The sequence below is a fragment of the Phacochoerus africanus genome, chromosome 7 (assembly GCF_016906955.1).
Source record: "Phacochoerus africanus isolate WHEZ1 chromosome 7, ROS_Pafr_v1, whole genome shotgun sequence".
NCBI classification, from domain to species: Eukaryota; Metazoa; Chordata; class Mammalia; order Artiodactyla; family Suidae; genus Phacochoerus; species Phacochoerus africanus.
The window spans coordinates 18,082,032-18,108,723 of record NC_062550.1 but is presented as its reverse complement, the minus strand read 5'-3'; the positions used below and the strand labels follow the sequence as shown (position 1 = coordinate 18,108,723).

General features: G+C 42.7%; 1 protein-coding gene across 2 annotated transcripts in view; it reads left to right on the top strand.

Annotated features, from left to right (window-relative positions):
• The window catches only part of CERS5 (ceramide synthase 5), a 30,774-nt gene extending 8,716 nt beyond the window's left edge, over nt 1-22,058 (top strand). The window contains exons 2-11 of one of the 2 annotated variants that reach the window (XM_047786592.1): nt 9,403-9,508; nt 10,105-10,235; nt 11,216-11,273; nt 13,474-13,524; nt 14,194-14,286; nt 16,435-16,563; nt 16,666-16,772; nt 18,100-18,256; nt 19,682-19,790; nt 21,148-22,058. In XM_047786592.1, coding sequence (XP_047642548.1) covers nt 9,403-9,508; nt 10,105-10,235; nt 11,216-11,273; nt 13,474-13,524; nt 14,194-14,286; nt 16,435-16,563; nt 16,666-16,772; nt 18,100-18,256; nt 19,682-19,790; nt 21,148-21,155 — 949 coding nt within the window. In that variant the 3' untranslated portion in view covers nt 21,156-22,058. The remainder of the gene's footprint in view (nt 1-9,402; nt 9,509-10,104; nt 10,236-11,215; nt 11,274-13,473; nt 13,525-14,193; nt 14,287-16,434; nt 16,564-16,665; nt 16,773-18,099; nt 18,257-19,681; nt 19,791-21,147) is intronic. The other variant, XM_047786591.1, reaches the window with a different exon arrangement.
• The last annotated feature ends 4,634 nt before the right edge of the window (nt 22,059-26,692 follow it).

The following is a 26,692-nucleotide window of genomic DNA, read 5'->3' as shown; positions in this document are numbered from 1 at the left end:
TACTATCTCAAAATTTATTTCCCTCATAATAAGGTAAGGCAGAATGCTCATTCTTCTTTCTCATCACAGTACCAAGTAGGTTCATTAGATTTTATAGGTATTAGTCATCTTAATTTTTAAGGCCCTCTCATAGGTCTAAGTGAAGACAAGACTTTGATGCGTGTGAGAGAAGGTGTGAATAATAGTCTGGTATAAATCTCTGGCGTCGGGTTTAGGACAGTATATGTCATAGAAGTTCTTTTTGTTTTGTTTTGTTTTGTTTTTGTCTTTTTGCCTTTTCTTGAGCCACTTCTGCGGCATATGGAGGTTCCGAGGCTAGGGCTCTAATCAGAGCTGTTGCTGCCGGCCTACACCAGAGCCACAGCAATGCAGGATCCGAGCCGCGTGTGCAGCCTACACCACAGCTCACACAGCTTAACCCACTGAGCAAGGCCAGGGATTGAACCCGCAACCTCATGGTTCCTAGTCGGATTCACTAACCACTGAGCCACAACGGGAACTCCCTTTTTGTTTTTTTTTTTAAGTCTGTTTCTGCTTTGTTTTAAGAGCAGATCTGCCAATTAAAAATAAAATCATCCTCAAAAAGGTCTACAAGGATTACTTACGTACAGACCATGCAAGGTGGTATAGGTATCCTTGAGAAATGCAGTACCTCATACACGCAGGCATATATATGTATACACCAAGTGTATACAACATGTTTGCTTATAGATAGCAAATCCTGTCTTCTTAAGAATTTACTCAGGGAGTTCCCATAGTGGCACAGAGGAAACTGATCCGACTAGTATCCACACAGATGCGGGTTTGATCCCTGGCCTTGCTCAATGGGTTAAGGATTTAGCATTGTCATGAGCTGCGGTGTAGCTTATGGACACAGCTCAGACCCAGCATTGCTGTGGCTGTGGCATAGGCTGGCAGTTGTAGTTCCAATTTGACCCCTAGCCTAGGAACTTCCATGTGCCGCAGGTAAGGCCCTAAAAAAACAAAAAATACTGGTTCACTGAATTACACAGATCTCCTAAATGTCAATACATTTCATTATACAGTATTAAATTCATACAGTTAGGAGTTCCCTGGGTTGCTGCTGGCACAAGTTCAATCCCTGGCCCTGGAGCTTCTGCGTGCAGCATGGGCATGGCCAAAACCAATCACACAGTTAATCTCATCATAACTATCTCATAAAAAATTCCAGAAGTATGGGGACATTGTCAAGCTCAAAGGCAGATATAAGGTCTCTAAAATTCTTTTTTGTGTGTGTCTGCAACCTACACCACAGCTCACAGCAATGCTGGTTCCTTAACCCACTGCGTGAGGGCAGTGATCAAACCTGCGTCCTCATGGATACTAGTTGGGTTCGTTACCGCTGAGCCACAGTGGGAACTCCTAGGTCTCTAAAATTCTAGCATTCATGTGAAAGCTTGAATTTTATCAATGGCAAGAATGTTTGTTTTTTTGAAATGACAGGCTTATTTCATTTTTAAGAAATGTTTCTTAATAATCCAGTTTCTGAATAACCATGATTTGTCAGTCATTCTCTGGGGTAAAAATGGTGTTCTTTGAAAAAAGTGATTTAGTCCAGCATACAGCTCAGTCAAACAAGTGCATTTCCTTGACACAACCATATCCTTTGGTATATGCAGTAGAAGTACTTTCTGTGTACTTCGCATTTTATCACAGAATACTTTTTAAAAATGTAATCAAGAGTTGGAATTTAATAAAATTAATCATTTATATTGCTTCATCAAGGACATTCTTTAGTACTAGAAACTGGCTTTTGTTTTGTTTTGTTTTTGGCCACAAGGCCTGTGAAATTCCAGTGCCAGGAATGGAACCCGAGCCACAGCAGTGACAAGGCCAGATCCTTAACCTGCTGAGCCACTGGGGAACTCCTTTATTATTATTTAAACTAAGAGGATATAGCAAGGAAGAAGAGAATAATCACTGTAAAACTGCCCTGATTTGTGCTCAGGGGCCATAAGTGTACCCACCATTGTTTTGCACCATCACTGCAAATGTCAAGACCATAACAAAAGCAGATAGTGTCTTAATATCGTAAAAATAGTTTTGACTTTATGGGCTCCCAGAGAATATCTCAGGGATGGTCTGGGGCCTGTGGACCATACTTTGAGACCCTCTGCTGCAGTTGAATGAGATCACCCAGGGTGAATGTGTAGAGTAAGGTAAGAATCTGCATAGAACTCTGAGGAAACACTATGTTTTAGGAGAAGACAGAGGAAAAGAAACCCGAAAGAAGATAAAAGATATGACAGCTGTACAGTATTTGATAATGCCAGTAATTTGCATTTAATAAGTACTTTGTCGCAGGAACTTGTCTAAGTAATAAACATTGACTTCTCATGGTAACTCGATGAAGTAGGGAGATACTATTGTCACACTCATTTTGCAGATGAGGAAACTGAAACAAGGAGAAAGTAACTTGTCCAAGGTGACTCAACCAGCAGTGCATACCAACAAGTCTAGTTGTACTGCCAGAGAGCCAGGGGGAGAAAAGTAGGAAGAGTGTGACATAAAGGGAACTAAGAGAAAAAAGCATTTCAAGGGGAGATCCTGCTCAATAATGTCAGATGGCACTGAGTGGTCAGGTAAGATACCAGCCTGGAGAGCATCCACCAGATTTCACAATAAGGAAATCATTAACAACTTTGGCAAAAGCATCTTTGGTGGAGTTGGGACTGAAGCCAGAGAGGGGAGGGTTGAGGAATGAGTGGGCGTTAGAAAAGAAGTCATGAGGAGAGAACTTTTCTCAAGAACATTCGTTGTGAGGTAGGTGAGAGCCAGAGGATGTAAGGGACAGGAAGAGCTGTTTTCCGATGGGAAAACTTGACATGTTTAAGGTCTGATAAGTAGAGAACGAAACTGAAGATAATAGAAAAAAAAGAAAGAGGGAGTTCTCAGGTGATCTAGTGGTTAGGACTCAGCACTTTCATCTCTGCAGCTCAGGTTCAGTTCCTGGTCTGGGAACTGAGATACCATATCAAGCCTCTGTAATGCCATGTCCAAAAAAAAGCAATAAAGGATATTGGTTTTAGATGGAGTGGTTCTGGCAGAAAGTTGAAGGCATTCCTTTCTCTTCTTAGTCAAGATTCTCGAGAGTCTTAGCATTTCCACTTCTTTCTTGTGCAGGGTTTCTGTAGTGTAATGGTTATCGTGTTTCCCAAACACTTCTTCCTCCTCCTTACATCTTTCACTGCTGTAACTCACTACTATCTTTTAGAGTCTCTATTTTATCGGCACTATTTTGGTGACGTTTACCACTGACCTCCGAACTGTCAAATCCAGTGGATACTGAAATCCTTGTCTTTTTTTTTTTTTAATCTCTGCCTCATGTGATAGGACTTGAGCTCTAGCCTTCTTGGTCCTTAAATTCACCTTTTATGTTGATGTTTCCCAGTATTCTGACCTTGGCTCTCTGTTCCGTTTATATTCCTTCCTTCCTTCCTTCCTTTCTTTTTTTTGCTTTTTAGGGCTGCACTCGCGGCAGGTGGAGGTTCCCAGGCTAGGGGTTGAATCGGAGCTGCAGCCGCTGGCCTAACCACAGCTCACGGCAATGCCAGATCCTTAACCCACTGAGCGAGGCCAGGGATCAAAGCCGCATCCTCATGGATACTAGTTGGGTTCGTTAACCACTGAGCCACGACGGGAACTCCTGTATTCCTTTCTTATGCAGTCACGTCCACCCTCAATTTTAGCTCCCACCTGTATTCTTGTTCTCTCACTCTCTCTCTCTTCTTTCTTTCTCACGTCATCGTGTATGTGTATCTTAAGCCCCTTTTCCAAGTTTGTTTGCCTGCTAAACTGTTGCATTTCAATGTTCCGTACGTACTTCAAATTGAGCATGTACACAACTCATCATCACTCTCAAATTTTCTTTTCTTATCTGAGTTTCTCCTTGGTTGAAGCACCATAATCAACTTAGTTTCCCAAAGCCGAAAACATGGAACACTAGACTCTTCCTTCTCTTTTGCCTCCCACATCTATGCTGTCACCAGGTTTTATCAATTTTACCTTCTCAGCTCTCAGCATCTCTCTCCTTTTTTTTCCCACAAGAAAACAAGTCTACACTTTTTATTTATTTACTTCTCAATAAGTACAACATCATGTGGATTGTGTCCAGTGGCCTTAGAGAGAAAGTTGCTTCAGAATTTGGCACAGACCATGCCATTGCGTGCCCTTGTTTCCATGAGCAAGAGTTACCTTTCCCCAGGTTACCCTGGTTTTGTTAGATTTTCCACCAGGAGTTACTGTGTCATTCTTTGCTTTGTACACATAAGCACATCTTTTCCCTAGATTTCAGCTTCATCTTGAGCATAAACACCCTCAATTTTAACAAGAGCTGTGTGCTCCCTCTGCTTCCAGAGACCCCACTTATAGCCAGCAAAAATGGCCTTGGACCACAGCCTGCTAGACGTATTTGTTGTTTTAGAAGTCCTGTTCCCTGCAGGCCTCCACTGGCTCCAAGATGGCTTAAAAGAGTCTCTACATCTCTTGAATCCAACCTTTCCTTTCCAATTCTGTAGTCTTAGTTCAGTGCTTTTATTACTTAACTTAGATTATGGATTTTTTTTTACAGTAGCCTAAAGCCTTTCATTGACTTGCCATCAACTATAGGATAAAATTCAAGCTTAGCATAATAACATGCAAGGTATCTGTGATCTGGCCCCTAACCACTTGTATAGTTATTTCTCCTGTCACTGCCACCACCGCCATCCCCAGTTTGTATACCCCAGCTCTCTAAGCCCTCATCTGTTTGCTTTAGTACATGCTGTTCCCTCTACCTGAGTGTCTTTTTTACTTTTCTCCTCTTTCAACTCTACAGAAGCCACTCAAATTTCTAGTGTGATTGGTTTATTAAGATATTAGTTGTAAAGAGAAATGACTTTCTGAATCTGTTTTCTGTGGGACTTTGCATTTGCCTCTAAACACCTCAGTTATCTTCTCTCCATGTTTGTTGAGGGGTAGGGCAGTGGGGGGTGAGCTTCTGTTTCAAAATACTTAGTTAATACTCTCCTTTTTTTTTTTTGGCTGCACCTGCAGCCAAAAAATGGAAGTTCCCAGGCCAGGGATCGAATCATAGCCACATCCTTAACCCAGTGTGCAGGGCTGGAGATTGAACTGGCAACACCACTGAGACAAGCCAAATCATTAACCCACTGTGCCACAGTGGGAACTCTGGTTACTCAATACTCTTCACCTAATGATATACTATCTTCATCTATCTGTATAAGACCTTTCTCTTTTTATTGTATTTTTCCCTTTTTCATCTCATTTCCTATTTCAATTTCTTTGGTGGTTATTTTTCTTTTTTTATATATCAATTTTGACACTTCTAATTTTTCCAAAAATTGACTAAGCCAGTGTTTCCCAACCCAGTCATATGCAGCATTATTTTGCCTACACAGTGGGGTGTATGAAGCCAAAGGCTGAAGATGGACTTTCTGGCTACACCTTCCCCACAAACCACCCTGAGAGCTAAGAGCAGTATCTCAGCATAAGTTTGGCCCATCTATGTTACTTGCCATGATACATTAATTGAGAAGCTTGATCTAGACTTTCAAATATATTTGTGTATAGTTCATATATCTGTCAGTGATGTTGTAGTGGACCATGAAGATAGAATTGTTAGTATAGCTCCTACCTTTGATATGAAAAAGCAAAGCAGTAAGCAATTTCATCTTAATTAACCCAGGCTAAGGTCAGCTGCTGCCATGTCTCTGGAGGGCAGGGAAGGGGCAGAATAAAATGATCTCTACAAAGACAGATACATTACAATCAAGTTGGGTCACTAGACTCATGTTCTTGGAGTGGCAGTCAGAAAGGAGTAGCTAGCGTTATAGACTACTAAATGCCTACTTGTTCAGATCTGCAGGCAAAGGATAGTCTGGTCTTGCCAATTATTTTAAAGCTTGGGCAACAAATGGATCCTGGGGAGGACAGAAAATCACAGGATATGTTCATTGAGCTCTCGGTGTCATCCAGTATAGCAGTTTGCAAACTATGATATTAGGAATCTGTTACACTGTTAAAAATTATCAAGGGCGCTCCCACTGTGGGGTAGTGGGATTGGCAGTGTCTCTGGAATGCTGGGACACAGGTTTGATCCCTGGCCTGGCACAGTAATTTAAGACTCTGGCATTGCCACAGCTATGGCATAGCTTGAAACTGCAGCTCTGATCTCATCCTGACCTGGGAACTCCATATGCTGTGGGGCAGCCAAAAGAGAAAAAAAAAAATTGTCAGGGACCCTAGAAAATGTTTGTTTATGTGGATAATGTTATCAGCATATACTGTTTTAGAAATTAAAATGGAAATGTTAAAAAATTGTATTCATTTATAATTATTTTATTTAAATCGTTATTTATATTTCATTTATTTATAATTTATAAATCTAAACTATATAATTATATTTTATATATAATATTTCTATATAATATATAATTTATACTTAGTTATAATATGTTTAAAATTTAAAATTGTATTCATTAATAAATAACAATATATTGATTTAATAGTAATATAACTAATGTTTTATGAAAAATAACTGTTGCCACAGCTGCAGCATAGGTCACAGTTGCAGCTTGGATTCAATCCCTGGCCTGGGAACTTCTGTATGCTGTGAATGCGGCCATTAAAAAAAGAAAAAAAGGAAAATAACTTTTCTAAAACAAGGACAGCAAAAAAGTGAGAACATTATTTTACATTTTTGCAAGCATCTCTTTTTTTTTTTTTTGGTCTTTTGTCCTTTTAGGGCCGCAACCGGGGCATGTGGAGGTTTCCAGGCTAGGGGTCTGATCGGAGCTGAAGCTGGCGGCCTACACCACAGCCACAGCAACGTCAGATCCGAGCTTCATCTGCAACCTACACCACAGCTCATGGCAACGCTAGACCCTCAACCCACCGAGCAAGGCCAGGATCAAACCCATATCCTCATAGATACTACTTGGGTTTGTTAACCACTCAGCTACAATGGGAACTCCTAGGTAACTTTCGGAAAATCTCTTAGCTGGTAAAATCTGTCTAACTCAGACAGATTTTTTATTTTTTATTTTGCTTTTTAAGGCCGTACCTGCGGCATATAAGTTTCCAGGCTAGGGGTTGAATTGGAGCTACAGCTGCCAGCCTACACCACAGCCACAGCAACACAGGATCCGAGCCTCATCTGTGACCTACACCACAGCTCACAGCAATGCCTGATCCTTAACCCACTGAGCAAGGCCAGGGATCAAAGCTGCAACCTCATGGTTCCTAGTCGAATTCTTTTCTGCTGCACCACAACAGGAACTCCTAACCCCAAGGCCTTTGATCACCTGACAGGATTAAGGAAGAGGCCTGAATCAGAGGGTAAGAGTGGGAATGGAAAGGCTGTTTCTTGTTCTTCTATCTACCTGTTCATTCAGTTAATATAGATGGGAGGAGACAGATGATTCTGTGGTTTTCTCTCTGATATGGCACGAACTCAACAGCAAAGAATGACTGCCTTAATTACTCTTGTGGATGCTGATCAGTGCTGAGCTCCAATAGAACCAAGGGTGGACTTCACTAGACTGGTCACTTGTCAATTACAGAGCAACTCCTGAGCACAGAACCTTGATAAATGCAAGTATCTTTGTGTTCATAAGGAGTTGAAACATGAAGGGGGTTTAAAATATTTATACACAGAATTATATATCAGGAAATGTAAATTAAAGTATCTACCAGCATTGGCATTTGCATGAAACTTGAGAGAAGAGACGGGTTACAGATGTGGCTGACTGTGCTTGAATCAGTTTTCCCCATGGTATGGCTCGGGAACTTTGATGATAAAAGTTTTCTTAGAGGAAGATAATAAATAAAGTTTCTTATTTTCAGTCCCTCCCGTAAAGATAAATTCTGGATTCAAATGCAGATCAAGAAAATAGGTCAAGAGCACTCCATCTTATGCCTCCCAGTGATAATTTCATCATGAGGCTCCCTAAGATACTAAGAGAGCTAGAACTGGTTTTGCCTTATCCTGAAAGTGACCACATAAAACTTTTCCCAGAGCTGATACTGATAAAAATCTGTAGTTGTGGACCAGAGGGAGCTCTTTCTTAAAGAACCAAGGAATAATTCCTCAATTTTCAAAGATCTAAAAGTTGTAAATTAATAATAATCACTGCTATCACCATGGACTCTTAGAGATAGAAAAAAAATCTTACACAGTGTCTCGTATAAACCTCTTAGATGACGAAACCCAAACCCAAGAGTTAAATTACTCGACCAAATACACATGACTTGGGACTAGAACTGGGTACTAATAGGTAATTTCTTTCTCACGACTCTTCCTAGTTTCCTGATTTCTTCCCTCAGAGCTCCTGAAAATTCTAAGTATTTCTGTAATATTTTGATGAGGCAGGAAGTTGACCATGACCTCCGATATTTGTGTTCAGGAAGAACTTAGACTCGGTGCTGCTCTTCCCTCCATTTAAGATCTTCTTGATCTTTGGATATAAGGAAACCTACCATTTATTAAGCATGTTCCTTGTGTTAGGGGCTCCATATATGTTCCATCATTGAATACCTGCAAGATTCATGTAAATTAGACCTGCTTCTTACATTTTAATGAGCATATGAATCCCTTGGGAATCTTGTTAATGCAGATTCTGATTTTGCTGGCCTAGGGCGAGGCTCGAGATTCTGCGTTTCTAAAGGAAAAGCTGGAGTTCCTGTCGTGGCTCAGTGGTTAACAAATCCGACTAGGAACCATGAGGTTGCGGGTTCGGTCCCTGCCCTTGCTCATTGGGTTAACGATCCGGCGTTGCCGTGAGCTGTGGTGTAGGTTGCAGACGCGGCTCGGATCCCGCGTTGCTGTGGCTCTGGCGTAGGCCAGTGGCTACAGCTCCAATTCGACCCCTAGCCTGGGAACCTCCATATGCCGCGGGAGCGGCCCAAGAAATAGCAACAACAACAAAGACAAAAGACAAAAAATAAATAAATAAATAAAGGAAAAGCTTTTCCTTTTCTGCATTTCTAAGGAAAAGCTAATAATGCTATTGATCTGTGAACCTTATATTGAGTAGCAAAGCTGTTGATACTCTCTTCATCTTATAGATGAAAACACTGAGGTTTAGAGAGATTACAGGCAGTAAATTGTAGGCCGGTGACTTAATCTAGGTCTTTCTGACTTTAAACCTCGAGATGTGATATAGGAAGCCAGGGAAAAATGGAAGGAGAGCTTAATGTTCCAGTATTTCTTAAACAGGTTACTTCTCAAGCGAGTCAATGGCAGAATCCAGGACTAAAACAAAAAATCTTGGCTCCAAACCAAGTCTTTCCCCCTTTTCCTCTTGTTCCCCTAATCAGGATCTTGGCTTTATTCTTAGTAAACCATTTTTAGAATTGGCTTTTGGGTTTTCTCCATTACAGGTTTATTGCCAAACCCAGTGCCCTTCACATTGGCATCCAGGACAGTTGTCCTTATCAGGTCCAACCTAATGCCATCCTTGAAAAGGTGTTCGTATCTATTACCAAGGTAAGTGGGCAAAGAAACAGAGAGGAAGATTCATGTGGGAGGTTGTCCCATAGGGCTGGGGAGGGGGGATAGAGAGCAAGTATTTCCAAGGGTAAAGAGAGGATGGGGTGATATTCCCATTTGGATAGTCCATAGAGCTATTAGGAGAACTTTATCCATTCAGGGAAATACCTCTGGCCAGGATCCCTTAATAAGTCAAGTCCACATACATTTGAGCTTTAGGCCTAGCAGCCACCATTACCCCTTCTCACCCGGACACACATCATATTTTGATTTTGTTTTTCGCTGCTCTAGCTGTTGTCACTACCTTGTTGCATAGTCAGGATAGGGATGGCACTGACAGCCTTTGCAGTTTGGGTTTTTAATATCTCTTATGACACCGCTTGGGCTAGAGGGAGAAGACCAAAGATGCATATGGGTGAGTGGTAAAGGTCCTCGATGTGTGAAATAGCACTTCTTACTAACAATGACTTTGAGGAAAGGTAAACACCACGTAAGCCACTATAGTTGTCACCCCTTTGCCCTCAGCTAGTCAGAGAGATTTATGAGAGGTTTGAAGAGAAAAGGATGTTCTGACTCTGTTTATGCATCGACAGTATCCTGATGAGAAAAGGCTGGAGGGCCTGTCAAAGCAACTGGACTGGGATGTCCGAAAAATCCAATGCTGGTTTCGCCATCGGAGGAATCAGGACAAGCCCCCAACGCTCACTAAGTTCTGTGAAAGCATGTAGGTGTGCCAGAGGAGGTGGGGAGGAAGGAGAAGGGTGAGGTATGACTAGACTGAGGTTTTGTTTTGAAAATCACTTGTCTTGTTAGGCTAAGTCAATGGATGTGGAGGGCTGACTCTACTATAGGCTGGAAAGTAAGGGAACTGAAAACCTAGTCACCCTTAGTTTCTTGGGCATGCTTGTCCCTAAGCTAGATGTAGTTCCGTTTTGTTTCCCTTTTCTAAATAAATTGGGAGTGAATTCCTATACCTGCACTTGTGTAGCTAGATATGCACTTGTACACCTTGGTAGAGATAGTACCACCTTGCTCTAAATTGACATTTTAGAGGGAAGCATCCCTTTTCTGGACATATCGTAGTTCATTTCACTGAATTTTTACTAATTATCCACTGGACACAGAGCACTGTATTTGTCATTGGCATGCAAAAAAAAAAAAAATTAGACACTGTCATCAGGGAGTCTGATATGGAAGTAAAGTTGACTAAAGCCAGTATACCCTGTGGAAATCTATATTAAACAGAGGCCATAAGTTTTTTATCTCTTTGGCTTTTTAGGTAAGTATTTGTCCCTATTATGGAAAATTCATTTCTTACCAGTAACTGTCTTTTTTTTTTTTTTGTCTTTTTGCCTTTTTCTAGGGCTGCTCCCACAGCATATGGAGGTTCCCAGGCTAAGGGTCGAATCGGAGCTGTAGCTGCCGGCCTACGCCAGAGCCACAGCAACATGGGATCCGGGCCGCGTCTGCAACCTACACCACAGCTCACAGCAACACCGGATCCTTAACCCACTGAGAATGGCCAGGGATCGAACCCGCAACCTCATGGTTCCTAGTCAGATTCGCTAACCACTGAGCCATGACGGGAACTCCACCAGTAACTGTCTTATGACCAAATCTGCTATCTTGCCTTCTTTAGCCTCAAAGATTTTCTTCTGAATGAATATTTCTCTAATATTTCTCTAACACTCCTCGCCCATCCAGGTGGAGATTCACTTTTTATTTATGTATATTCTGCTACGGAATTAGATTTCTCTGGTCGGTGAGTCTGAACTTTTCCTGATTTTCTTTTGGGTTCTAATTATGCCTACATTACTAGAGATAAGAATTAAATACCTTTCTATCTCTATCTCTCTCCTCCCCCTTTTTCCTTTGTGATACCCAGAGCCCAGGTTTACAGGATAAATAGATTGTCTTCTGTCTGTGGCCTGACTTCAAAGAAGAATTTCAGGCTTTTTGATTTTTATGAGCCTTTTTTTTCCCTATTGTGCCACACTGTTTTCTTCTAAATGAAATAGTTGAGGCTTTAAAATATGTGAAACAAAAAGAAACAGAATTGAAGGAAGAGAATATACAAATATAAATCATATTCGGAGATTTTAATACCTTTAGTAATTGACTAAATCACTAGACAAAAAAAAAAAAATCACTGAGAATGTAGAAGATTTAAACAACACAATCAACCAATTTGGCCTAATGACATTTATAGAACACTACATCAACAGCTAAAGAATATGTATGTATATATGTTTATATGTGTATATATGTTTTTATATATATATATATGTTTTATATATATATGTGTGTGTGTGTTTATATATATATATATATTTATATATATATATATATTTGGCTGCACATGGAAGTTCCCAGGCATCAGGGATCAAACTCATACCACAGCAGTGATAACACCAAATCCTTAACCTGCTGAGCCACCAGGGAATTCCAAATATATGTAATTTTTAAGTGCACCTGGAACATCAACTAAGATATGCCATATGCTAGGCCATAAAATAAGTCTCAGCAAATTTTAAACTATTGAAATCTTAAAAAATGTGTTCTCTGACCATAATGGAATTAAATAGAAATCAAAAGATATTTAGAAAATATTTGGAAGTTAAATAACTCTTTTAAATGACCCAAAGATCAAATAAGAAATCACAAGGGGGAGCTCCACTATTGCACAGCAGATTAAGGATCTGGCATTGTTGCTGCTAAGGCATGGGTTTGATCCCTGGTCTGGTGCAGTGGGTAGGTCACAGCTGCAGCTCATATTCAATCCCTGCTCTGGGAACTTCCATAGCTGCAGGTACGGCAAAAAAAAAAAAAAAAAAAAAAAGGAGGAAGGAAAAGAAAAGAGAAAAAAGAAATCACAAGATAAATTAGAAAATATTTTGAATTGAATGGAAAACACAATATGAAAATTTGTGGGATGCAGCTAAACCATGCTTAAGATGGTTTAAATGTTTATATTAGAAAGAAGAAAGCTTTTGGAATTCCTGTTGTGGTTCAGTGGTAACGAACCTGTCTAATATCTGTCCATGAGAGGACGCAGGTTCAATCCCTGGCCTCACTCAGTGGGTTAAGGATCTGACATTGCCGTGAGCTGTGGTGCAGGTCACAGACACGATAGACAGGGCTCAGATCCCGCATTGCTGTGGCTGTGGCATAGCTCCGATTCGACCCCTAGCCTGGGAACTTCCATATGTCTCTGGTGCAACCCTAAAAAGACCAAAAAAAGCAGTGAATGTTATAAACAACTTATTTATTCTTAATGGCTCAACCACTTTATTTATGCATTTATCTTTTTAGAGCCGCACTCATGGCATATGGAAGTTCCCATACTAGGGGTCAATCAGAGCTGCAGCCCACTGGCCTACACCACAGCCATAGCAACATGGAATCCGAGCAGAGTCTGCAACCTAAACCACAGCTCATGGCAATGCTGGATCCTTAACCCACTGAGTGAGGCCATGGGTTGAACCCACATCCTCATGGATACTAGTCAGGTGCATTACCGCTTAGCCATGACAGGGACCCCTGTTATGAGCAATAAATTCGACAACTTAGATGAAATGGACAAATCACCTAAAGGACATACTCGAAACTCCATTAGGAATGATTACTTTTGACTTTGGAATCTTTGGCATGGAGGTCTCTCTCAGTTATTAAATTAAGTCATTATCTTCCTGCCTCCCAGTGCCCTGTGTATCCCAGAAGGTGATGTTTCCAAACAGTATCCTAGAGCTCTCCTTATTTACCTCAACGCATGGTTTCTCTCTTTGTAATAACACTTGTTCTAGAAGAAAAGTCTAGCCATATATTGACCCTTTAAGGATCCCTTCAAAAAGGATTCCTTTTCTTTCCATCTCTCTTTTGCCCCAAGCAGAGAGAGAAAGGGATTATATAGATAAGCCAGGGAGAATCCTGAAGACTGACTTGGGTTATCTGTTTTCTTTTAGTCACCTTGGTTCTGGGACACCCGACAATGCTGGCACAGTTACCCTTATCAGGTAGGATCTGAGCCCTTTAAAGACGTGGGCCTGATGTGTATGTGTACAATGGGGGTGGGCGGGAGTTCATGGCCAGTCCCAGGGCAGATGGCACATTTCCTGGGTATTCTTAATGATTAGGGATTGAGATATATTTAGGGTATCTATTTCCGGGGTCCCCATAATAGTGAAATCCAGAGATTTATTTGTTCCTATATTCACTCCAATTGGTCTGGAAAGAAAAGCAGCTTCCTGGCACTTAAGGGGGTGCTTTCTGGTTCAGGTGCCCCTTTTGAATCCCTTAAGAGCATCTTGGTTCTGGTCTATAGCAGAAAAATGTAAGGGGGTTGCTAATAGGGTAGAAGAAGGGAAAGCCTCAGAGTATTTAATCCCCCGAAAAGCACTCATTGCCCAGAAATCTAGACACACTGACTTGATTGTGCCATAATATGTACTAACCTTATCTGATCTCTGAAAGATGAGAGCTGAAGATGTGTGTGTGTGAAAGGGGAGAGGTTCGAGTCTCCACACCAAATCCAAAATCTGTTAGCTCTTGCCCATCTTGGAAGATAATGGAAAGGAAGAATATCTAGTAATTGGGACCATGGGTCCTCTGAGACAGAGAAAGTTGCAGAGATGGAATGAGTCTTTGACTAGCTGGTATTCTAACTACTTCTTTCTCTCTTCCAGCCTCTCACAAGTGGGCTTTATTACTATTATATCATGGAATTGGCTTTCTATTGGTCTCTTATGTTTTCTCAGTTTACAGACATTAAAAGAAAGGTAAGAACATTGGCTCCCTCAACTCCCTGACATTGCATCCTCCTTTGCAGCAGCCGTCATTGTTGTCATTGTAATAGATTCTCTGCCCTGATTGGGACCACAAAAGAGAGAGAAATTAGGTTTTTTGGGGTTTTTTTTGTCTTTTTGCCTTTTCTAGGGCTGCTCCCGTGGCATATGGAGGTTCCCAGGCTAGGGGTCTAATTGGAGCTATAGCCGCCGGCCTACGCCAGAGCCACAGCAACGCGGGATCCGAGCCGCGTCTGCAACCCACACCACAGCTCACGGCAACGCCGGATCCTTAACCCACTGAGCAAGGCCGGGATTGAACCTGCAACCTCATCGTTCCTAGTTGGATTCGTTAACCACTGAGCCACAACGGGAACTCCGAGCAATTAGGTTTTATGGGACTTTTAGCTCTTCGTAATCTTCTCAGCAGTAAGACCTGACTAACGATGATGTATATTTTGAGACGCTCAGGGCAGCCCAGGATGAGAATAGTTAACCAGCTAAAAAGCATACCATTTTCCTTGTTTTTTTCCCATGGTACTTATATATATAAAGTTCAGGGAACTAGTCAGAACTTAGGGATAACAAGGCCTGATTCCAGAAAAGCTAGATTCCAGGAAAAGCCTTGCTTCCAGAAAAGCTAGATCTGGCTTTTTTTTTTTTTTTTTTTTGGCATTGGAGACACTCTTCCCCCCTCTGTTCTCCCTTCTTGGTGACCCCACTTACCTAAAGAAGGTCTACTGGAAGGAGTTTTAGATGACTTAGTTAACCCTTTTCTTGCTATTGTTTAGGAAACATTCAGAAAAGTGATTTTTTTTTTTCTTCTTTTTAGGTCCATACTTGCAGTATATGGAGGCTCCCAGGCTAGGGGTCTAATTGGAGCTACAGCTGCCGGCCTACACTACAGCCACATCAACATGAGATCCGAGCCACGTCTGCAACCAACACTACCGCTCATGGCAATGCCAGATCCTTAACCCACTGAGCAAGACACAACCTTATGGTTCCTAGTTGGATTCCTATCCTCTGCGCCACGACGGGAACTCCAAGAGAAACGATTTGACTTACTCACATAGTGGCGAAATTGGAAATGACTTGTTTTTTATAAGCAGACAGAAAGGGCAAAATCTTCACCCCTTATTGGTATCCATCTGATAAAATGCAGTTCCAGCAGCTCTAACCCTAATCGGTCAATAATTCATGGTTATCTTTGCTGAGGAAAATCAGGGTTAGCATTTGTGGGAATGGATTGAAATTTAATCTGGGTTATTAGTTGTTGTGTAGCCTAGAAGCTTGATACTCAATTCAGATGCCTTTTACCCTCCTATGGTTAGGAGACATGTCTCCTTATTAAACTTTTAATCTATGATACATATAAAAAGGTTTGTAATATATACATAGGTTTTAAAACATACTAGAATGTATATTTGTGAGCCCATACCCAACTCAAGAGTTAGAACACACCCTTGTATCTGTCTGTGGAGAGCATAGACTTGACATCTTGTTTCTCTGATACAAATTTACCTGCCTTCTCCCAACATCTGTCCCTCACTGGGCTGAGAAGTATTTATTAGATAATGTCTAATAACTCAGGTATTTAGAGATTTCTTTCTCCAGGTCTAACCTTGGCATGAGAACCCAAGAGGAAATGGAGCTTTAAATCTGAAAGCAAGAAGCACTTGTATTAAGATGGGTGGCTTAGCATTTCTCCAACACGTTTTGGAATAGTTTAGCTTTGTCCCTCCACAAACCTCTCCTTTCTGTTAGGTCCCTTTGGTTGAAATTTCTTTCATGGACACAGAAGAGTGTTAGACTCTGAAGAATAGCCAAGATCTAAGGCCTGTACGCCTGACTACCACCTGGGAAATTATTTCCAAGTGTCAGCTCAGCATGCAAGCTCTACGTGTTCTGCAGCCACCAAGGAAAATGACTCTTTTCTCAGCTTTGTGCTATATTAACGTAGATTGTGGGTCAATCACTGATTTGTAGAGGGTTTGGGCTGCTCCCTGAGGGAGGGTCTAAACAAAATGGAACTTCTAAGGGATGGGATAAGATCTTCCAAGAACAGTGCAGGGCATTGAGTTGGCTAGCAGCTCTGTGGCCTTGCCTTTACCTGCCTCGTCTGTTTCCACGCCTTCCCAGGACTTCCTAATCATGTTCGTGCATCACTTGGCCACCATTGCGCTCATTACCTTCTCCTACATCAACAACATGGTTCGAGTGGGAACCCTGGTCATGTGTCTCCATGATGCCTCAGACTTTTTGTTGGAGGTGAGGCCCCAACTCCTCTTTCCTCCCTGTTCTTTCTTTCCTTTTCTTCCTATCTGAGAACTGGTTGTCTCCCCAACTCACTTCTTGCCTTCCTTTCTCCAGGCAGCCAAACTGGCCAATTATGCCAAGTATCAGCGTCTCTGTGACACCCTCTTTGTGATCTTCAGTGCTGTTTTTGTGGTGACCCGTCTAGGAATCTATCCATTCTGGTAAGTGTAAGGGCTGCAGAACTGTGGTAGCTACGTAGCCAATGAGACCTTTCATTGGTTTAAGGAACAGACCACCAGGAACTCTGTTGCTCTGCTTTTTCTTTTGTCTTTTTATAACCACACCCGCAGCACATGGAGGTTCCCAGGCCAGGGGTCTAATCAGAGCTGTAGCTGCGGCAACACCACAGCCACAGCAACACCAGATTCAAGCCACGTGTGTGACCACCATGGCTTGCAGCAACGCTGGATCCTTAACCCACTGAGGATTCGGAATGGTTCAATCCCAACCCTGGGAGGCCTGGGATCAAACTCATATCTTCACAGAGATGTCAGGTCCTTAACCGGCTGAGCCACAATGGGAATTCCCACTCTGCTTTTTCTTTGACCTAATCTAACCCTTTACGAACCGTCAAAGGACCTCATTTCCCTTACACAGTATTTCTAGTGAGGTGTGACCTAGGCGGGGAGCATCCAGCTCACTTGGCTGTAGCTCTCCTGACTCATCTCAGAGGAACAGTATTTATTTATGCCTTCTCTGGCACTGATTATGGAATTTTCCAGTTCTTCTTGCTTGTTTTCTTGCTCTGTACCATCTCCCCAGCCCTGACCAATACACAGGCACACACGCCACTCTCACTTCTACATTCACTATGGCACAAAGTCATTGACTCTCTGGGATGGAGATTCTGCTTAGCCTGAAGGAATCAGCTACCAGTTGTCCTATATATGCCTGAGGATCTGAGTAATTCCTAGGGTTATGATTAAAATTGGTGTCCCAAGGAGTTCCCACAGTGGCTCAGTGGTTAATGAACCCGACTAGTATCCATGAGGACACAGGTTTGATCCCTGGCCTCGCTCAGTGGGTTAAGGATCTGGCGTTGCCGTGAGCTGTGGTGAAGGTCGCAGGTGTGGCTTGGATCCCGAGTTGTTGTGGCTGTGGTGTGGGCCTGCAGCTACAGCTCCGATTGGACCCCTAGCCTGGGAACCTCCCTATGGCCCAGCTGCGGCCCTACGAAGACAAAAAAAAAAAAAAGAAAGAAAACTTGGTGTACTTGGTGTCCCAGTTTTGTGAAACTGCATATTTGAAGTGATATGTAACATGACTTATTTTATCAGTTCCTAAGATTTCTGTATCTTCCCCTATCCCTAAAGATAGAAAAACTCGTTGGCTCCCTTTCTTTATTCTTTTCTCTCTATGGATGGATATCCCTGGAATTTCAGCTGATGGAACGTATGGGGAGAAAACAAAGCGTTCCAGGGAGTTTAGATTCATCTTTGTCTGCCTGGCTTTGACTCCAGAATCTGAAGATTGGCTTCCCTCTTACAGGATTCTGAACACGACCCTCTTTGAGAGTTGGGAGATGATTGGGCCCTACCCCTCCTGGTGGCTCTTCAATGGCCTTCTCCTGATCCTACAGGTTCTGCATGTCATCTGGTCCTACCTGATTGCACGAATTGCTTTCAAAGCCTTGATCCGAGGAAAGGTGAGGGTACCCGGTGGCTTCTTTCTTTGGGGCTGAGTGGGAAGATAGGTATTGCTAAATAGAGCTTCTCTCTCTCGCTAGCCTGGTGAGCCCCATCTACACGAACAGACCCAGCAAAAAGCCTAGAGCTCCAGAGTTTTTATCTTGGAGTGTTTTGCCATCTAAGACCTCACTTAGATGCCAGAGAAGGATTGGCCCTCTCCTTGTCCGTTAGGGATGACTCTTGTGAAATAATGAACAGGATTAGGTTTGGAGGTGGCCTCAACCATTTCCTGCCCCTTACTACCTACTTCAGTGGACTTCGTGTTTTTGTTTTTAGCATAGGAGCCTTTTTTTGGAGGAAATCATATGCAGAGCTCCAATGTATAAACTGTATAAAAGCAGAAATGTTAGATTTCCTAGGAATAGTATGTTATATTCACAAGCCACCCCAAGATGACCACACTGTGTTGTTCATGATACAGCTTATGGGGGAGTTCCTGTCACGGCGCAGTGGAAACGAATCCAACTAGAAACCATGATGTTGTGGGTTTGATCCCTAGCCTTGCTCAGTGGGTTAAGGATCTGGCATTGCTATGAGGTGTGGTGTAGGTCATAGACACAGCTCGTATAGCGCATTGCTGTGGCTGTGGTGTAGGCCAGCAGCAACAGCTCTTATTAGACCCCTAGCCTGGGAACCTCCATGTGCCACGGGTGTAGCCCTAGAAAGATGGAAAAAAAAAAAAAAAAACCTAGCTTATGGGGGAGTTCCCATCGTGGCTCAGTGGTTAACAAACCAGACTGGTATCCTTGAGGACGCGGGTTTGATCCCTGGCCTCGCTCACTGGGTTAAGGATCTGGGGTTGCCGTGAGCTGTGGTGTAGGTTACAGACATGGCTCAGATCTGGCATTACTGTGGCTCTGGTGTAGGCTGGCAGCTGCAACTCCAATTCAATCTCTAGCCTGGGAACCTCCATACGCCATAGCTGCAGCCCTAAAAAGACAAAAAAAAAAAAAAAGATACAGCTTATGTAAGGGACTAAGTACTGGCTTCACTCTACTGTGTTATGAGGCAAGGGTGTTAAGTGAGATAGGTCTTTAGGGTTTCAAATGCCCATCTTATGCCAGGAGCCCAAAAGCACAAAGAAAAGGTATCATTCAATGATAAAACTTGCAACCGAACTTAGCAAATTCTGAAGCAGCCAGTTAGGCTGTGATTAGGCTGGAGATTTAGCCTTCAGTATATAGAATCCTGAGGGGGAGGGCCTCTGGTAGAGGACACCCTGACTCCAGGACAAAGGGATAGGGTGTTTCCCAGGTATATATGATCTTTTGTGTCACTGTTCCTTAGGCTGCCATTGGTTTCAGAACTTGCTCAGTGTGCCTGTGCATCTTACTGTAGCTACTGGACATCTCTCTTCTCCCCTGCTCTTCTTTCCTGACCAGGTGACCTGTCCAGGAAGGATTAGACCCAGACTCTGTACTCTCCACCCTTTTCTCACCTCCTTCCTTTTCTCTATGCCTGGCGGGAGCTGGACAGTTTCATCTCTTGCATGTAAGTGTATCTGTGCTTCTTGTGTTCAGTGAAGCATGTCTGTCTGAATGTGTTTCTCTTCCTTCCTGCTTTCCTTTCTGGTTCCCTGTGTCGTTTCAGAGCTTGTCCTCTCTCCTGACCTCACCGTGCCATTGTTGAATGGAGCTCAAATTGCCAGATTCTTTTCCTTAAATTGAGGCAAGAGCAGAGTCTACCTTTTTTTTTTTTTTTTCCTATTTTTCCTTTCCTTCCTACCCCTCCCTTCCTTTTGAGCCTTCCCTTTACCTCAAATCGAGACACACTGCCCTCTGGTGGAAATGTCCCAAAGGTCAGATAATCATTATCTGTGTTCAGAGGTCAATAGCTGTACTAATAAACCATAGACTCTTAGAGCTAACCAAAGCAAGTAACCTACCCCTTGGCAAGAGCAACTGTTGTTTTGTTTCCGTCTTACCCCCTCTTCTTGGTTACTTTAAAAAAAAAAAAAAAGCCTACATTTATTATTCTTGAGTTTTGGAGGGCAAAATCTGACATTGGTCTCATTGGGTATCTCTCCTTTACTTTTATGGTCCACGGTAGAGAATTTTAAATACCTTGCCTGGTATACAGGATAATTTAGGTTGAAAGACAGTGCTCTGATCCTTCATTTGAAAGTACAGAACAAATGCTGAGGTTGAGAGGCTCACAGATTCAGAGAGTAGCGTGCTTGGGACTGGGATTCTTTTCTCACTGACTGCCAGTCTGCTTTTCACCATACTGTGTATCTTGGGGACACTAACACTGCTCAAGAGAGGTCATCTTGCTGCTGGAAAAAGGGAGAGGATTGGAGAAACAGTGTCATAGAATGTTGCTAGTTGAGCCCAGGAAGAGAAGAGCTAATAATAAAGGCCTAATTGTGGACCAGCTTTGGCGATAAAGCAAAACTGAGAATAACTATAACTGCAGTGGCCACAACCACCAGACGATAGAAGCAATGATGAAAGCCATATGTATTGTTTGTGTGGCGTTTGCTTTCTTTTTTTCTTTTTTTAGGTGGAAGAGGAGAAAAGGTGTCTGTGGAGTTTCCTTCAAACCTAAACCAGGATCAGTGAATGATTTCAGCCCTATTAGGCTGGTCCTGAAAGATGAACCCCTCTTCCAGAATAGCTACTTATTCCATTGAGAACAAAACCAGAGGTGATGAGAGAGAAACCCAGAAAGCTGGCAAATGATATTCACAACAGTCACCGTGGTCCCGATAGTATTTTGAGCCAGGTGCCACCAGAAAGTAGGCTAGATTGGGAACAGTGCCCAGACATGGGCTCTGTGGGCTTTGTTTTTCGTATGATTGCAGAAGAGTCCTGTCCTCACCTTTTGCCTTCGATCCCATCCCACCCAGGTATCTAAGGATGATCGCAGTGATGTGGAGAGCAGCTCAGAGGAAGAAGATGTGACCACCAGCACAAAAAGCTCCTGTGGCAGCAGCTCCAGCAATGGTGCCAATCGGGTGAATGGTCACATGGGAGGCAGCTACTGGGCTGAAGAGTAAGGTGGCTGGTGTGGGGACTTAAGCACAGATGGACTTGTAGGGCCACTGGCAACCTACTCTTCTCCAGCCTCCCCACATCCGCACTCTTGTGACGAGGGGGTGTGCAGGGCATTGAGGAGAATCAAAGAAACAAATATTTTCACTTTTTTAAGAAAACTCTACCATTGTGTATTTAATAGTCTCGAGTTTCTTTCAGTAATGTTATTTGATTTGCTTTGTGTGCGTGCGTGCGTGTGTGTGCATATGTGCATGTGCATTTGTGCATATGCCTGACTTTCATTGCCTGGGTGGGGCACACAGTTCTGAACTGGGGGCAGTAGGCCTTGCTGGTCCTCTTTGAATCCACCTCAATCCCAGATTCGACTGCACCTTGAATTATGCTGGCTCCGGAATGTCCCCTCCCTTGTTGTTGCCCAAGGCTCTTGAGACTCTGGCCCTCTGAACGGAGAAGCCAAGTTCAGCTCCAGGTTTCTGCACTGTTCCTTGTTCAGAGCTGACATATTTCACATGAAGTTGTGTAGAAACAGACGAACCTGCATGGATAGTCAGGATTGCTGTGGCCCCTAGCTAGGCTCCCTTCCTACAACCTGGTGGTGACAGGGACAGCTGCCGGTACCCTGCCCTTTGTTCAATGGTACGCAGGGAGTGGGGGGTGGGAGGAGAGGCTGAGCTGAGGGCTGGAGGACAACAGCCACTGGGTGTGCTGTTAACGGTTTATACTATTGTTTACCTTCCTGTGATTAAAAGTGCTTCAACCCTCATCTGCTGTCTCAATCTCTTTAGTGCCTCCCAGTTCCCTGAATCCATAAGCTAATTAAGAACTTTGCAGGTCTCATTTAGAGGCTCTTGGACACCAAGGTTTTCCTTTCTGTGCATGCTGGAAAGAGAGTACCTGCATATTAGGGCTTCATATTGTAAGAAAAAAATAAAAGTGTAGTGATCACAAGAAAAAATGCTAAGCATAGAAACGCAGGTATATTGCCAGAGCTAACGGGCTGTTGTAGAGCTGTGACTCCTTGAGTATTTTCTGTGTTTCCCATTTTATTGAGTAGAGACTGACAGTTAACATCTGGATTGCAATAAGTGAATCTAAGCAGATGTTTTCTCTTTTAGCCTATGGAAAAACGGTCTTCCTAATCTAGATTTTTTTCTTGTTGAGCTCAAGGCAAAATTACCAATAGTAGTATTCCTCTCTTAAAATAATTTTCCATTTCATGAATATTCAGATTATCAAAATATTTCCAGGTGCTGTTGTATACATTAAGACATATGGAGAAGGAGTTCCCATCGTGGCTCAGTGGAAACGAATCTGACTAGTATCCATGAGGATGCAGGTTTGATCTCTGGCCTCGCTCCGTGGGTTAAGGATCTGGCATTGCCGTGAGCTGTGGTGAAGGTCAGAGATGAGGATTGGATCTGGCGTTGCTGTGGCTGTGGTGTAGGCCAGTGGCTACAGCTCCAATGTGACCCCTAGCCTGGGAATCTCTGTATGCCACAGGTGTGGCCCTAAAAAGACAAAACCCAAAAAAAGATGTATGGAGGGGTTCTCTTGGAGTACAGTGGGTTAAGGATCCTGCGTTGTCACTGCACCGGCCTGGGTTGCTGCTGTGGTGGTTTCAATCCCTGGCCCAGGAACTTCCACATGCTGCAGGCACAGCCAAAAAAAAAAAAAAAAAGACATGGGGTGCTTCATTGTTTGAGAGATGGATAAAAATTGAAAGAAATAGGAGTCCTTGTTGTGGCTCAGTGGGTTAAGAACCTGACTAGAATCCATGCGGATGCAGGTTTGATTCCTGGCCTCGCTCAGGGGATTAAAGGATCAGGTGTTGCCATGAGCTGTAGTGTAGCCCACAGATGTGGCTTGGATCTGGCATTGCTACAGCTGTGGCATAGGTCGGCAGCTGCATCTCTGATTCGATCCCTAGCCTGGGAACTTGTATATGCCTCAAGTGTGGCCCTGAAAAGTAAAAAAAAAAAAAAAGGAAATATGTTGTTTTAAGAATCAGATACTTGTTTGATGTTCATTGACATTATTGGGCTATTTACCCTACTAACCTTACTGAGTGGCTGGAATTTAAAAGACTTAGGGAATTCCCGTCGTGGCGCAGTGGTTAACGAATCCGACTAGGAACCATGAGGTTGTGGGTTCCATCCCCGGCCTCGCTCAGTGGGTTAAGGATCCGGTGTTGCCATGAGCTGTGGTGTAGGTCGCAGATGCGGCTCAGATCCCGTGTTGCTGTGGCTGTGGCGTGGGCCGGCGGCTACATCTCTGATTAGACCCCTAGCCTGGGAACCTCCATATGCCGCAGGAAGCAGCCCTAGAAAAGGCAAAAATACAAAAAAAAATTTTTTTTAATAAAAAAATAAATAAAAAGACTTAGCATAGGGCATGGAAAATTAAATTCTAAAAAATCTTAAATAGTTATACAGTCAGAGCTATCATGAAGACTAAAAGACTTAGTTCCTCAACTTGTCATATTGTTGAATAGACTGGTAATTGTGAAACATAAATGAAAATGCTTTTGAAAATCAGACAAGATAAGCGTTTTGCCTTTTGAAATTTGAACGATCACTTTGTAAACACAATCTGGATTAGTTGGCCCTGTTAATCTGACATAAGATGCAACCAAGTGGTATAATAATGAAAATGATAATAGCTAACACATAGGTCTCTATTACACGCCAGGTACTGTATTAAGCCCTTTATATATAATTAAAATGAAGCAAAATAGGTTAATTTGCTTAAATTTAAACAGAAATTAAAAATCTAACTCAGAGTCTCTGTTTGTAACGACTCTACTGTAACACTTCCCAAATATGAGGAAGCATAGCTGTTGAAGAAATCTTTAGCCAAAGGCATAGACTGGTTAGTTTGCCTTGGATGAATGAATTGAGATTAGGGTCAGTTACAGGGACAGGGTCTTGTTCTGAGCACGATCTGTATGCACATAGTTGGAATGGGAGATGAAAAGAAAGGGCTATTTGAATACAGAGCTAGAAGATAGTGTCAGCTGAGCAGCAAGACTGTCATGAGGCCTGTCTTATTTTTATTTATTTATTCTTTTGTCTTTTTAGGGCTGCACCCATGGCATATGGAGGTTCCCAGGCTAGGGGTCTAATCGGAGATGTAGCTGCCAGCCTATGCCACAGCCACAGCAGCGCAGGATCCGAGCTGCATCTGTGACCTATGCAACAGCTCACAGCAACACCAGGTCCTTAACCCACTGAGCAGGGCCAGGGATCGAACCTGCAACCTCATGGTTCCTAGTTGGATTTGTTAACCACTGAGCCACAACAGGAACTCCTGTTTGTAGACTTTTTAATGATGGCCATTCTGGCTGGTGTAAGGTGGGACCTCATAGTGGTTTTGATTTGCATTTCTCTAATAATGAGTGATGTTGAACACCTTTTCATGTGTTTTTTGGCCATCTGTATGTCTTCTTGGGAGAATCGTTTGTTTAGATCTGCTGCCCATTTTTTGATGTGGTTGTTTGTTTTTTTGGTATTGAGCGGTAGGAGGTGTTTATTAATTTTGGAGATTAATCCCTTGTCAGTCGATTCACTTGCAAAGATTTTCTCCCATTCTGTGGGTTGTCTTTCATTTTGCTTAGGGTTTCCTTTGCTATAGCACATCTTCTTTATCCATTCCCCTGTCCATGGACATTTAGGTTGTTTCCGTACCATGGCTATTGTGAATAATGCTGCTGTGAACATAGGGGTGTGTGCCTGCATCTTTTTGAATTATGGTTTTGTCTGGATATGTGCCTAGCAGTGGGATTACTGGATCATATGGCAATTCTATTTTTAATTTTTTGAGGAACCTCCATACTGTTTTCCATAGTGGCTGTACTGATTTACATTCCCACCAACAGTGTAGGAGGAATGGCATGGTTTTTTTGAAATGGTGAACATAAGTTCTAAATAAACTACTGTATAATCTTCCCTCCATTTATACAGTAGTTGCATGCCTAGAGGATTCAGCACACTAAAAACTGCAAAACGTACTTTGTGTTTATAGGTAAAAAAAGGGTAAGGTTATAGGCTCAGCTAATTATAAATTGTTTTTCACTTGAATATTTATGGGGACATATGATAGCTGTGCAGGACTTGGGACAAGTCGTTGTGCAAGATTATCCCAGGCATTGCAAGAAAGCTAGCATCCTTGGCTTCTACCTACCAAATGTCAGAGATGCTTCCCAGTCATTGTGACAATCAAAACACTTTCACCTCTATTGGGTAGGGAGGGAATGCCACTTCTGCTGAGAAGCACTGTTCTAAATAATAGGAAGCCATCAGAAGTATTTTTCTCCCCTCAACTTTTTGATAAATTGGAAAAAAAAAAAGAGAGAGAAACATAAAGAATATATGCTATATATTAATATCCAGAATTAATAATACCACCATTTTGTCTTCAAATCTTATTTGGAAAAGAAATAAAAATCGAGACCTGTGATATTGTGATATAATAAATACGTATTTGGTCTGAGTCCCAAGTTCTTGGCACAGCTTCTAAGACCCTTGGGAATCTCCAGAGTAACACTCTCCAGAGTCTTTTTATTTGCTAATGAGGTTACTCTAGGTGGGCCCCTAGATAGTTTCAGGATGGGAGCTGGTTGCCAGAGGAACCAGACCCAGGCAGATTAGACGGCTGAAACTTTCAGGCCCCTGGACCTCTTCAGAGGGGAGAGGGACTGGGGATTAAGTCACTTCATCAGCGGACAATGATTTAATCATGCTTATGTAATGGAACTCCATAAAAATCCTAAACAACAGAGTTCAGAGAGCTTCTGGTGCTGACAGGGTGATCTGCCCTATGCACCTCTTCCATTTCATTTGGCTGCTCCTGAGTGGTGTCCTTTACAATAAACTAGTCATAATAAAGTGTTTCCAGGTTCAGTTCTGTGAGCCATTACAGCAAATTGTCAAACTTAAGGAGGAGATCATGTTAACAGAGCTGTCAGGCAAAAGTGTGGGTAACATGGGGACCCCCTACTTGTGAATGGCATCCGAAGTAGGGGATAGTCTTGTGGGACTAAACCTGTGGCGTCTGCACTAACTCCAAAGTAATGGCAGAAATGAATTGTAGGACATAGTTGGTATCTGGAGAGTTGGAGAATTGTTTGGGGTGTGAAAAACATTGAGTGTTGGAAGTGTGTTGTGAGTATAGGAAAGAAACAGTTCTCATTTAAGACCCTTTTTAGGAGTTCCCATCGTGGCGCAGCAGAAACGAATCCGACTAGGAACCATGAGGTTGCAGGTTCGATCCCTGGCCTTGCTTGGTGGGTTAAGGATCCGGCATTGCCGTGAGCTGTGTGTAGGTCGGCAGACGCGGCTCAGATCCCGCGTGGCTGTGGCTGTGGTGTAGGCTGGAGGCTACAGCTCCGATTTGACCCCT